Source organism: Schistocerca nitens, chromosome 11, assembly GCF_023898315.1.
Source record: "Schistocerca nitens isolate TAMUIC-IGC-003100 chromosome 11, iqSchNite1.1, whole genome shotgun sequence".
Classification (NCBI taxonomy): domain Eukaryota; kingdom Metazoa; phylum Arthropoda; class Insecta; order Orthoptera; family Acrididae; genus Schistocerca; species Schistocerca nitens.
Window position 1 is genome coordinate 41,083,180 of NC_064624.1, and position 14,735 is coordinate 41,097,914.

At 38.7% G+C, this 14,735-nt stretch overlaps 1 protein-coding gene and 1 long non-coding RNA gene across 3 annotated transcripts in view; one reads left to right on the forward strand and one right to left on the reverse strand.

Annotated features, from left to right (window-relative positions):
* Positions 1-2,333: 2,333 nt before the first annotated feature.
* LOC126213175 (uncharacterized) lies at positions 2,334-5,099 on the reverse strand. Its single transcript, XR_007541102.1, has 6 exons — positions 4,459-5,099; positions 3,413-3,529; positions 3,173-3,240; positions 2,983-3,033; positions 2,765-2,887; positions 2,334-2,668 (listed from the first exon to the last, which is right to left on the reverse strand). It is a non-coding gene; the product is annotated as an uncharacterized LOC126213175 (long non-coding RNA).
* A 1,754-nt stretch (positions 5,100-6,853) lies between these two features.
* Positions 6,854-14,735, forward strand: part of LOC126213066 (uncharacterized) — a 91,549-nt gene continuing 83,667 nt past the window's right edge. For both annotated transcript variants that reach the window (XM_049940647.1, XM_049940646.1), the window contains exons 1-2: positions 6,854-7,061; positions 8,180-8,268. In XM_049940647.1, the coding sequence (XP_049796604.1) occupies positions 6,962-7,061; positions 8,180-8,268 (189 nt within the window). In that variant the 5' untranslated portion in view covers positions 6,854-6,961. The remainder of the gene's footprint in view (positions 7,062-8,179; positions 8,269-14,735) is intronic.

Sequence of the window (14,735 nt, forward strand, 5' to 3'; positions counted from 1 at the left end):
ACAAATTTTGACATTTCTTGAGAAGGTAGATGATACATGTATCACTTGAGATGAGTTTCCTATCCTGCCCCCAAATTAAAATATATTCTTACAAGATTACTGCACAGCTATTTAATTTCTGTATGTTCTATGTAAGACACCTATGTTCATGAGACAGTAATATCACCTCAACATAGACATTACCATGCCACATGAGAGATTACCTTATTTGTACATAAAATATATCCTAAAATGGTAGTATGTGCTCGTCTTTGACCTCATGGGTTTTTAACAAATTACTTAAGAGTACAGGGAACAAAAGGAAGATAAGTTAAAATAAAAAATGGTAAACAACACAAATGTATGTACATGTGAAATGATCAATTTTATTCTGACTTTTTCACAATGATAGTGAACACTTAAAACATTGCAGCATTATAAAGAGAATGAATAAATAGTTAACATGTCAAGAGACTGAGCATAAACTCAGATTGGACATGGCAGGTAATCTGCCATGGCCTATTCAGTGGAACCAACAAAAGTATTTGCCTAAAGGAATTTAGGGAACCCAAATAAAATGTAAATCAGGATGTTCAAACAGGCGAAGGATCCCAATGCACCTGAATGGAAATTCGGTGCCATAATCACTCTGCAATTTTCTCAGTAATTTAACATGTGACCACAAATACAAATGTATAAACTTTTTTTATTTCATCCAAGAATATCTCAACATAATACAACAAACATCAATAATTCAAAATATGGGTATACACACAATGTTTAAAGGATCTCTTTAAGGGCGGGACAGGTGGTCAGCCGTGGCCTTGATGAAGGAACCATCCTGGCATTTGCCTTAGCGATCCAGGAAAACCCGAATCAGGATGGCCAGACAGAGCGAACCCCATCCTCCCGAATATGAGATCAGTGCTGTTAATAGCTACACTGCCTCATTTGGTTGTTACCTATTATACAATGTTCTGGTTTACATGAAAATAGATCTTACAACTAGCAAAAATAATGATTAAATATATACACAATTACATATGCAATTACACTTTAACATTTTACACAAACAGACCACACAACACTTTGTTCACGGAACTTCAGTAAACTGCCAGAGGCTGCTTCAGCAGTTGCTGCATATATGAGTAGTTATCTGAAACAGAAGAACAGGAAACAAACAGCAGAAATATCCTTGTCTAAAGACACTTTAGAAACAACATAAAAACTTGCAGCAACTACTTAGCTGACTCATATTAGTAGTAAACATATTCACTTAAGGCATGTCTAGCAATTAATTTAATATGTTCTTCAAACTTCTATATGTATGTTGATAACACTACACTGTAGAGTGTGACCACAATGAAACTAACAATGTAAGGGATATCTTCTACACAAATTCTGGGATGTTAACATCTGAATAGCTGTTCTCTGCAAAACACTGTTTTTTATAGTTGGAGGGTCCAGCATGTGAAGCAAGATACTGAAACTTGTTAAATACTTACTGAAATTTATCTTTTGATGCAGTTTTAGATTTGAAGTTGACATTTAAATACCTCAGATAATGACTGACTTTTTCAGTAAACAAAATGTCCATGAAAGCATCTAATAATAATTCCATGTCCCACAATGTAATTTTATTTTTTAAAGAGTGGAGCCCCTCCACACTGCCACTAGCAAAAGTTCTACAATCACCTCTGCAGTGATTAGTTTTTTAATCAATACAGGTCCATCAGGAGATAGAAAATGGATGAAAAATGTAACAAGAATTGAGATTTTAAGGGCAGAGGGCAAAACATGTCATGTCAAGCACCAAGGGGAAAAAATCCTCCACAACTGTTGGACAGGTAGTAAGAGCAGTAGCGGATTTCTTGCTGTCTGCAGAAGATCATGCAAGGGTAGGTCACATTAGTAAGTGGGTATCATGCAGTTTGATACTAGTGTTATAACCACCTGCACATCAGTACAAATGCATGTTGGAGCACATCAGGCTACAGTGGGGAAGGCCAGTTGCACCCTTTCTGTACTCCAACCTACTTACATTTAATGCCCGATTTAATAAAAATTATACTCTTCCATTTCTGGCACCCTTTCTAGAATACAAACTAGCAAAATTATGAGAATTTGTTGTGTTCCACCACAAAAATAGGAAAACTTCCGTGTTTTGCAAATGAAATTTAGTATTGAGCACAAGATGTTTCAACAATTCACGTTTGGCATTTTCAGTGGTTTTCCTTTCGGTCCTATTCAAGAAACCATTTCTTCCAGTAAATATTTCTCAGCAGGTAACCTATACTGCAAGTTTGCAAAGGCTGAAGTGTTGTTATCATAACAATGAAACAATTTCAGTTAACATCTGAGGAAAATAGCAGCATATATTAACAATAATATACGGATTAGTGTTAACAAACTGATGTCAGTATCATTCTAAGAAACTTGAAATTCAAAATAATTGAATGTCAGAATGGGTGCTACAGCTACCAATTTTTAAGTAAAGCAGAAAACAAAATGCTACTGTACTTACAAACTTTGAGGTGCCACATGCCTTGACACAGGCTACCAATAACCCACAAGTATTTTTGACATCTCATGCCTCACAGGTACTTAACTGGATTGCAATCTGATGATTGCTGCTATCAACATGAAAGATAATATAGTTGTATCCAGTGACCAAATTTCAAAGCCGATACTGAAATTAAGTTCTAAGTTACAAATTCCAGTATTTACATATACATCACTGGTAATCCATTCACGTGTCATAACATTAAACTCAGTGCAAATGTACCTCCATTTTAAGCGAAAGGTCAAGTTTGCCATTGTATGCAAAACACTATTACTATATACTTCAAGTTTGCCTCTATAGGACTGTGTAACATTTGCTGCTGCTGGAAGACTATCGGAGCCATAACTGGAACAAAGAGCTCCGAGTTATCACCTGCCAATATAAACAAACTTCAATTTTAAACTGAAGGTGAAATATGTCATATGTATCCAAACCACTACCACATTATTCTTCAAGCTTCTCGCATTATGGCTGTGTGACTGCTGCTGCTGCTGCTGACTTCTGGAGCTGTAACAGAAACAAAGAGCTTTGAGTTACCATTTGCCAGTATACTCGAGTAAGGACTGTAACTGTACCTTCATTTTAAGTGAAAGGTGAAATTTCCCACACATGTATCCAAACCACTAGTACCTTATTCAAGTTTCCCATTTTATAACTGTGTGACATCTGCTGCTGGTGACTGACTTCTGGAGCTATAACTGGAACAAAGTGCTCTGACTTACTGACCGACAATATACATTAAACACTTCAACACAAAACCACTAGTACTCTTTTAATGTAGCATAACAAATATATGCCATGCCCTACAGTTATATCTCCATTTTAAGGAGGAGTTCAAATCTGCCAAAAATGTACCCAAACTAGAATTACCTTACTGTTATAATATCCCAAGTATTAAACAGAGACTCATCTGCTGGTGTTGGTGTGCCTCTCGCTCCTCTTCCACACTACTGGTGCCAAGGATCACCTCTACAGGAAGGGTTTCACCTACAGAAAAATAGGTTTCATATCAGCATAAGCACAATAGAAATGATGCCATATTATTTTTGGTGATATATATTACAATGTTTGCATACAGTATTCTACATGGTACTTGCAGCTTGAATATTTACTTCAAACAAGTTGACAATTGACTCAGTTTTAGTAATGACTATAGCTTCAAGTTTCTTCTTTAATCCTAGCAACACCAACACATTTTCAATAATGTGTGTTGGGGGGAAGGGAGGGTACTGTATTTCCGCCCTAAAAAAAATATCTTAATTGTTGTTGACATATATTTTAAACAAATACTGATGTATAAGTAGGGCCCTGAACTTCAAAATATTCAATATGACTGTCACTGTGGAAAGTCACATGTACTATTAACGTGTCAAATTTTTGGGTCAAGTTTAACCACAAAATTTAAAACATTTATGGAATTCAGTTGAAGACTCCATTAAAAACAATTATCCTTTTCAAAATTTTAAAATATGAAACAGTATCTAATTCCCCCCCCCCCCCTCCCTCCCGGCATCGTCAGGGTTAAAAACAGATGATACACAGGAATGAGCACTGATACAATCTGCTATCCGATTAGTTACTAATAATTGCGAGATGACAGTTCATATATCACACAGTGGCATTTTATTAGCACTATCGTTATTACACCTGCAACAATAACTTCCAATTAAATAATTAAGTATTCCGGCACCATATGCAACATAATTTAATGTTTGAAAATGTCAAGGCAAACAGGTGCAGTGGTATCGACAGCTTAAGTAGTCACGACAAATGAAAACTTGCGTGTAAAAATGCACAAAGCACCACACTGTATAGTATGCTCTTATTTTAAAAAAATTAATAAAATAAAAAATAAATGATTATGCATGCACTGAAATAACCGTAATTGCAATAAATATATTTTTTTCATTACTCACCCAAATCTAGCTCCGAAGGTCTTTGTGAAGAGAAATTCACAATTAAATGTGATTTCTGAAGATGTTTTTTTAAATTCGTCGTCGTCGATTTGTACGATAATTTCTTACCGCACAAAGTACATTTCGCAAACTCTCGATCAAGAGTTTCGAAATATGACCACATTTCGCTTGTCCTCGACCTCTTCATGTTGGTAACTATTGGTGGTAATATCAACAACACAAAAGAAAAACAAGAACGCGGAACGAAAGTCAATACCCTGTAACGCAACCAAAGGCCGGAAAAATAGTGACACCTGTTCCAGAACACCAAGAATTGCAGAGAAATGAGATGATAGATTCCCGTTATTTGCCATCCCCTCTCCCCGATGGCCCACCGTCGTTTCCGTAGCAGTACGAAAATATTTGTTCGCTCCAGTTACTATCCTCTCTGGAAATATCACCTGGAACTACGACCTTTAACTGGAGTCACCGAGTCAGGAACGTCTACACACACAGTTATTCCGTTACCAGCTTCCAGGTTACCTGTGGTGGTAGCCCGATAACTGCCAGAGAACTAGAACTACGAGCCAATAACGATAACTGCCAGAGGAGAATACCGGTCTCTGACAGTTATTTCCATAGTCGCTCGAATTCCTTAGTAACTTTCCTTGTACTACGTGTCCAAGCTAAATTAACACGTATGGCGATGGCTCAAGGGATCGACTGTACTTGTTAATGCTTGTACTGCAGCTCCTATCAGCCACGGCTCGGACATTAACTTTATTTAATTGTTTATGCTAAAAGTAACGAAGGACCACGAAGTAGTACACAGTTCTTATCAACAGATGGCGCGCAGTCTCACAGTTATTCCCATGGTCTATAGAACGCCTTCCAAATGCGCAGTACGATCTTCGGTCAACAGATGGCGCGAGGCACTGTTGACACTAAACAGTTATTGAAATAACTGACAGAATCAGAGGAACGGTTATCGCAGTAACCGTTACTTCTCAGTAACCGGTTATTTCTATCAGTTACGTTATTTTTTGCCACCTCTACAGTGCGAGCTAGTCGACGCGACGCGACACACGTCTCCCCAGTTCTTCCGCCGCGGACCACGTGCGTCGAGTCAACGTGACTCCGCCATAAATGCGTACGCGCGGTCGTAAACGCAGTCGCCGTTAAATTGTCTTTCGCTTCTTCGCGGACGTTACGGCGCCTCCGCTCACGCCAAGAGCAGAACATTCAGTGACGCGGCCTTTTGTCTCGCTCGGTCCACGCGGTCGCGCCACGGCTCGTCACTGGAGTGTACACCCTCCGGGATCGGTGACCGAGCCGTGCCGCCAGTGCAACGCGCCTGTATGGACGGACATTAGCGAAGTATATTAGTTGTCATTTATTGTAACGGTAGGAAAAATAAATGTGTCCTGTCCAGAAACCACTTTAGTCGTTTATTGCCACAAAGCCTCTCCCATGAGCATAGTGCGTGGGCGCGGCGATAAATGCCGGTTCACTGCACATGAGCGACCGTAAGCGGAGATACAACACGTTCCCGCCTCAAGCACACTGGACTCGCAATTGGGAGAACGATGGTGCAGACCAGTATCTGAGAACAGAGATTAAGGTTTTCCGTGACTTCCCTAAATTGCTCCAAGCAAAAGCTAGGGTGTTCCATTTCAAACGGCACGGCCGATTTCCTTCCCCATCCTTAACACAATCCGAGCTTGTGAACTGTCTCTAATGACCTTGATGTCGATGGGACGTTAAATCTAATCTTCCTTCCTTCTTCGGATGGGAATGTCGTAAATCAGCGTCCATTTGTTACGCGATTTAAAGAAAACTTTGAAGAAGAGTTTAGAGCTCATAACTCTAATAAGAAAACAAGAAAAATCAACAAGTTCTCACCGTCAAGCACTTTGTGCATGCCCGTCCTGCCTGTAACAAAGGAAAGTTACGACGATGTGATGTCCCTGTTCAGAATAGTGCTTCCCATACAGTACAGTGAAGATTTAAAATTCCAAAAACTTTCAAACGCATTCCTTCAATAACAACTATTTTACGTTATCTCGTTGTTGTACTAAAATAGCGATAAGGGTTTACCAAAGGGATAGAATATCCTATGGAATTTAATTTTCGCATTTTATCTTTCCCTTTCTACCATACTGCTTGTCTCATAGCCCACGGCATAGAGCTTCGTCTTGGTGTAAGTTCTTTGGTTTAGCTGGTGTCAGTGTGTATCCAGCTGCAACCTCGTGATTTTGCGAAATTTGTGTGTGACATTCTCGTGGTAATTTATAAGCGTTTATAAACTGCAAACAAGAATAAGTGAAAAAATTGTTCCGGAAGTAAATTAATACGGTATTTCATTTATATTACAATAACAGCTGAGTTGATGACGGTGTGTGAGTGTTGTAATTTTTCAGGTTATGTTCATAACAGTCAAATACCTGATTTATTAGTGGTTGCTATTTTTGGCCTGTCCGGTAAAGTCGCTACGTGTATCTTCATAAAAGAAACGGTTGAGATTATGACGTGTTGTGAGGAGCAGTTTGCCTATGCAGTGATTTCCGTCATGTATTTCGTGACTGACTGGAAAAGGCGGACAGTGAAGTTCAAACATTCGCTATGTTAGTGCGGTTATGTTGACTTAAGTGTAATAATGTTCGTGATGATAATTTGCTGTAATCTGATGTAGACATAGAGCGGCGCCAGATTGTAGTGCTAACGTAAGCATTTTTTTAATTCGTGGTTTGTTCGCATGAAATGAAATGAAATGATGTAATTATGTTGAATTTTGTTAGTCTTCACTGTGCTTTGATTATTCGTGTCGTTATATTCGTCTAATCATGTGTAAATACCAGTTTGTTGTAGTGTGTGGGTTTTAATGGACTTCTGTATAAGAATACTGTAATTTAGGAACTGGCGAAATAAGAGGTACAAATTAACTGTAATTCGTCAAACATAAAGCATTACATGTCATCAGAACTTAATAGATCACTCATCATAGTTACAGTTAGTAGGAAGTAGTTTCAGTAAACCAGTTTCGTAAGAAAGAAAACTCACCAGTGTTTACTCTTAATGGTAATCAAGAATGAGAGCTTCCGCGTTGCAGTGTGCAATCTACGTTACATTTTTATGGTTTTCCTTAAAAGCAGGTTAAGATTCCAAAATGATGATGCTTATGGTAAATTGATTATACAACGGTGAATGAATACAGATGGAGAAAATTTCAGTAATACCTATGTTGAATATGCATATTCATTGATAAACAAACAATCTGTGTGTCCAGATTTTAATCATGTCCCTATTGAACTGAAATTAACACAACGAACAAAGTGTAGAATGAAATATTTGTTGTTATCCAGTATTTTCTCTTCGATCTATTGACTGCTTGGATTGTTTGTAATACTGAAGTTAGTGCATGCACAAGAAAATACACGTTCCAAAATTGCCACATAGGACAGTATCTATAAGCCAGTGTTACAAAGAAGCAGTAGCGACTGTAAATACTCCATTTCCAGTGCATGTTATTTTATGATTGCTCTCACTCTTCATGACATGAAAAATGTAAATGAGCTTATATCACTGAGCACACTTTTCCTCAGCCACTTTGAATCTGTTTCTTGTGTAATCGCTCATCTACTGCACCCAGTAGATGAGTGAAAATACTGCCTTTGAGCAATACCTCATGGTAAAAATGGAAACATAGTACAACTATTCTTATCTGATTGCTTTTCTTTTTCAGACTGTAGAATTGAAGCCATGGACCAGGACCCAACAATGTGGATAAAAAAAGAGGAAACTGATGAAGTAAAAACTGAGTTACACTCGATGGTGAGTAGCTTACTCGTATTTCTTAACTGTGTTTCATTAATTTATGTGTATAGTGTGTGAATACATACAATTCATGTCATATTGCTGGAAACATGAGTAATTGTGTTTACTAAAAAACTGATGAACATTCAGTCGTAAATATGACATGTTACACATTTTGAAATAAGCCGTGTATTAAACCTCAGATAGAATTGAGCAAGAGTTTCAATTTAATGTTCAGTAAACATGGAAAACCTTAATGCACAATCCAGTTACACTGATAAGGTGGTTGCCATAAAGTGGGCATATTCTGCTCTGATACACTTCTTTTAAATGACAACCTTAATGTGCAGCTTAAGAATAACTGACTATAGTGAATGTTAAGTGCCATTACATCTATAGATGGTATGGCTGCAGTTAATGCATTATTGCAGTGTATTGTGGTGTGGAGTGAGAATTGTCATTTATTTATTGATGATGTACAATAAGTTAGGCCTAATTGTAAATAACTTTAAAGTGACATTTGCATGGTCACCAACCTGAGAAGTATGTTTTGTAGTACTATTAACATTGAATATGACTAACTTTGAATATGTGAACAAAGTGTAAGTAGAACTGTCAGCACTAAAGTTAAATTTCAGACAAATATCACTTGGAAGCATAAATTGGTACACAGCCGGTAGGTGCAGAATGAATTTGTATGTTGGCAACAGTTTTGATGAAGCTGTGGGGTTACATATTAAATATTGATAGGTTTGTTCATAATCACTTTCTGCGTTTGCTGCACATTGTTACACACATTGTTTGTGAAACTGGCAGAATGTTGCAGTTACTGCTGTCAATAATCTTACATATACGTGTCACTTAAAATCTGATGTAGTACAACTGTTCGTAGGGTATTTGGCTATCAGCAGGCAAACAAATTCACTTGGTCCCACTAATATTTTTATTCTGCCAACCAGAACTGAGGGTCCTGACACAATCACACAAACTACTTGTCAACTATCTGTGCTGAACAAGTCTGTTTCAACATCCATCTTGGGTGCAACTGCAGAAGTACTGTGATAGCATTAATGCAGCATTTGCATTTGAATATATGTGAGTGTTTTACTATAGTTCGTACAAACTATGTGAGGCAATTCATTTGATGAGAAGTATCACTGTGAGGAAATGATAGGAAAGTAAATTTACTAAATTTTATTAAATACAGTAAGAGTGGTTAGACCCAACATAGTTCAGGCTTTGGCTTTTACCCCCCACATAATGATTGTTCGACATATAGAATGATATGTATGCACAACACACAGCATGTGTATGAAAAGCAATTTGAAGAATCATTCACCTTGGACCTGAACCACAGAACTATTCAAAGGCTACAAGGTTAAAATGGGGCTCTAGCCCGCCTTGAAATATTGGTTGTGGTGACTGACCCATAGTGCAGCTCAAGGCCTAGCCTAGGTTGAAAGGTGGCAGTTTGGGTGCGAGCTGACAAAGCCTAGAAATGTGAAAGTCAAATAAAGGATGTAGCAAATTGACCAGTAGCACAGCCTAATGTTTATTAAAAAATCCTAATGGTGCCTAGACTGTAACCTTTACCCACAATAAGTCTTCTCTTACAATGTGTGCTGAGTTAGTTGATGGACTGAACTTCCATATGACCTTAACAGATGCATGTAGACATTATATCAATGGAAAGCCACCTTTGCCAAATTAATTAAAACTTAATTTTTGATTGTGTATAGTTTGGGCATGAGGACATGCTGGAAAGTAATGGCTCAAAATTTTTATTTGAAAATTATTGAAGCATTTTAATTAAAACAAACTTAACATTTAACATATTTATTCTTCGTGTTTGTATATTTATTTCAAACATAGTCACCCTGGCACTGAACCCTTTCTCTCAATGAGACACCAGGTTGTTGGTATCATTACTGTAGAATGTTTGATTTTCTTGGTAGCTCCACAGCCTCACCTCTGCTCACACCAATTCGTCACTATTATCCTTGAAGGTGTTCTTTAGGTTTTGGAAACAGTTGAAAATTCATTGAATCAAGCAAGGACACTATGGTGGATGATCAATAATAATGAATCAAGGGTGTCACTTGCAGGTTGTGTATGGTCCGGCGTTGTCATGCTGAAGGAAAGGGTGCCCCATGTGTGTGTGAACTATTTGAATCAGTGCTCTGTTTTCTGAGGGTTTTCTCACATGTCGACATGGTTAAATAACACACCCATCTTACACACTGTAATTCAAAACTCTCCAGCAGGAGGGTCCTGCATATTGTCAGAAAAGCGGAAACATCAACAGAGTAATATGCATGGCAAGTAATACTTGAACTGATATAAAGAACAGAATAAAAACTTTGGAGGCATTATTTTCTGATAGGCCCTTGTAATAAATTGATGCATTTGACAATTGCCTTAAATGTTGCAGAATGGTTCCCTTGGCATTGCCCAGCCTCCATTTGGAAGTCATAATAGTAAATCCATATACACATCAGCCAAAACATTATGACCACGGATTTGCTATCAATATAAACTCATCCAGGCAATAGCACCTAACCTTGTCTTCTAGTCAGACACACACGGTGCATGGATTATTAATGAGTATGCTGACCGAGTGTAAAATAGGGACTGCGCACAATCTATCTTAGTCTGACCGAGAGCAGATTTTGATGGCTGGAAGGCTTGGCAGGAGCATTTTGGAAGCTGCACAGCTTGTTGGTTGTTTGAGGAGTGTTGTCGCAGTTGTCTTCAACACAAGGTGAAATAGAGGTTAAACCATGCCCTGACATTATGGGGTTGGGCAAGCACCTGTCATGACAGATGGTAGACATCATAGGTTGGGAAGACTGTTAAAACAAGACAGGCAGCAAATTATGGTGTAACTAACATCAGACTTTAATGCTTGGCAGAGTACAAGTGTGTCTGAATGCACAATGCTCAAAACACTCATAATGATGAGTCTGTTTAGCTGATGACCCACGACTGTGCCAGTGTTAATGCCATGACATCAACAACTTCAACTGAAATAGACATGTAACTATTGGTGCTGGATTTGGCACAATGGCAAACCACTGCATGGTCCTGCCTTTGTGAGGGTACATTTCCATCACCCACAAAGGGAACAGTTCCTTTACTCCAGTACTGGCAGGACCTCCATTATACTCCAGGAAAAGACCATGTGGGCACCCATGGGTTCACTGGAGCTCATGCAAGCCACTATGTTAGAAAAGGAGTATTGTGAACTGGTTGCAAACCACATCCACCTCTTACGTCGTCGTTGCGATCTTCAGTCCTGAGACTAGTGTAATGCAGCTGTCCATGCTACTCTATCCTGTGCAAGCTTCTTCATCTCTGAGTAACTGCTGCAACCCACATCCTCCTGAATCTGTTTAGTGTATTCATGCCTTGGTCTCCCACTATGATTTTTACCCTCTGAACTTACCTTCAATACTAAATTGGTGATCCTTTGCAACCTCATTACATGTCCTTGCAACTGATCCCTTCTTCTAGTAAAGTTGTGCCACAAATTGCTCTCCTCCCCAATTCTATTCGGTACCTCCTCATTAATTACATGATCTACCCATCTGATCTTCAGTGTTCTTCTATAGCACCATGTTTCGAAAGCTTCTCTTCTTGTCTAAACACTTTATTATCCATGTTTCAATTCCATACATGGATACACTCCATACAAATACTTTCAGAAAAGACTTCCTGACCCATACGTTTATACTCCATGTTAATAACTATCTCTTGGACAGAAAGGCTTTTCTTGGCATTGCCAATTTACATTCTATATCCTCTCTGCTACGACCATCATCAGTTATTTTCCTGTAGGCAGTATCTATTTTGCCCCTAGTCATATGGACTCCACATCCTTAAATTTGCTCTGTACCCATCCCTGTTTTGCCATTTTGCATTTCATGTCGATATCATTTTTGAGATGTTCGTATTCCTTTTTGGCTGCTTCATTTATTGCATTTTTATATTTTCTTCTTTCATCAATTAAATTCAATCTCTCTTCTGTTACCCAAGGATTTCTACTAGCCCTCGTCTTTTTACCTACTTGATCGTCTGCTGCCTTCACTATTTCATTTCTCAAATCTACCCTTTCCTCTTCTACTGTATCTCTTTCCCATATTCTTGTCAATGGTGTCCCAATGCCCTCTGAAACTATGCACAGCCTCTGATTCTTTTAGTTTATCCAGATCCCATCTCCTAAAATTCCTACCATTTTGCAGTTCCTTCAGTTTCAATATACAGTTCACAACCAATGAATTGCGGTCAGAGTCCACATCTGCCCCTGGAAATGTCTTACAGTTTAAAACCTGATTCCTAAATCTCTGTCTTACCACTGCATAATCTGAAACCTTCCAGTGTCTCAAGACCTCTTCCATGTGTTCAACCTTCTGTCATGATTCTTTAACGAAGTGTTAGCTACACTATGTGATCAAAAGTATCTGGACCCCAGGCTGAAAATGACTTAAAATTTCGTGGTGACCTCCATCGGTAATGCTGGAATTCAATATGATGTTCGTCCACCCTTCGCATTGATGACAGCATCTATGTTTGTGGGCATATGTTCAGTCGGGTGCTGGAATGTTTCTTGGGTAATGCCAGCCAATTTTTCACAGAATGCTGCACTGAGAAGAGGTATCAATGTCAGTCAGTGAGGCCTGGCACAACGTCGGCATTCCAAAACTTCCCAAGGATGTCGTATAGGATTCGGGTCAGGACTCCATGAAGGGCACTTCATTACAGGAATGTTATTGTCATGTAACGACTCCACCACAGGCCGTGCATCATGAATAGGTGATCGATTGTGTTGAAAGGTGCAATTGCTGTCCCCCAAATTGCTCTTCAACAGTGGGGAGCAAGAAGGTGCTTAAAACATCAATGTAGGCGTTGTGCTGTGATAGTGCCGCACAAAACAATAGGCGGTGCAAGCCCCTCCATGAAAAACACGAAACCAAGTTAGCTTAAGTTTCCTTTAATTTACGTCTATGGTCACAAACGTTTTGTTAACAGATTACCGGTTTCGGTCTATAATGACCATCATCAGATCTGCAGCACAAAATGGGAGAAACATAAATACTCGCAGATTGTCTACAGCTTAAAAAAACAATAAAAAGACCATAATGAAAAGTACTACTGACATATTTCTGCATTTTAAATATGAAGAGGCATACCTGTTTCATAAAAACAGTCCTAATGTACTGCAGCCATAGTGGCATCGTCAAATGTTAAATGTGGAATCAGCACCAGCATCGTCAAATACATATAAATAACATCACATGCACGAGTCATGTTGTCAGTAGTGCCACTGTTTAAAACAAGCTGCTGTACAATAGCCACAAGGTGTTTGTGTTGTACGGTCACCAGATGTCGCTAATGTCGGCATACACTAGTTTTCAATAATTAATTGAAACAGCAGAAATAAAGAGGGAAGTCTGTAGTAAGCTTATAATGTATAAAAGGCATTACAGTAATAAAAAGCAGTAAAAAAATGACATACGTAACATTGTTAAAAAGAGGAAGAGTTAAGGAACAGTGGTTGACATGTGCTCAAGTGCCAATATTCTAGATAATGACGTTAATATTGAACACCAGTGAGAGTGCACCTGGTAATATTAAACAACCATAAAACAAATTGCTAAAGGAGCCACAAATGAAAGAAAACATAGTGCTGCACATAATCAGTGCCCTCTGTTAGCGCTAACGCCAGTATTCCGCACAGGTGGGAAGTGGTTGGAGGAACGTGACCGGCAGAGGGCCCTTCGTACCCTGCGGCACTCCGTTGCAAGAAAATGACAAAATTCTGTAACAGTGGATGATCCACACTATCTGATTAATGCAGGCTATGAAATGAATAGTGAAGGAACAAGAAGATACTAGAGTCATGCGTAAAACATATGAAAACTAAGTAAATATGTGATGCACTCAATACTAGGTGAACTTATCAACACACCATATATAACAGAGGCGTGCAGTGGTGAGACTAAAACATTGTCAAGTAAAGCAAAGTAGGCACTGGGCACAATCATTTTGCCAGTTAAGCAGTTTAGTTGGTTCTCTGTTTTTTGCTTTATAAATTTCAAGCTCCTCTAACAAATTGAGTAGCTGCTTGACCATGAAATCCAAGTTTTCTCACGACTTGCCTAACTGTCATAGTACTTGCAGTTGATCCTGATGCAGTGTGCAATTCCTGTCCATTAGTCTGGATATATGTCTGCCTATTACACATTACGACCCTCTATAAGTGTCGGCAGTATCGGTCAGTAGACAGACAAGATCGCCCTATTCGCTTTTGTGCTGTACATGTCCCTCCATGTTTCAACGTCACTATCACATTGGAAACAGTGGACCAAGGGATGTTTAGGAGTGTGTAAATCTCACATACAGATGTATTACACAAGTGACACCCTATCACATGACCACATTCGAAGTCCATGAGTTACGCGGAGCACCCCATTCTGCTCTTTCAT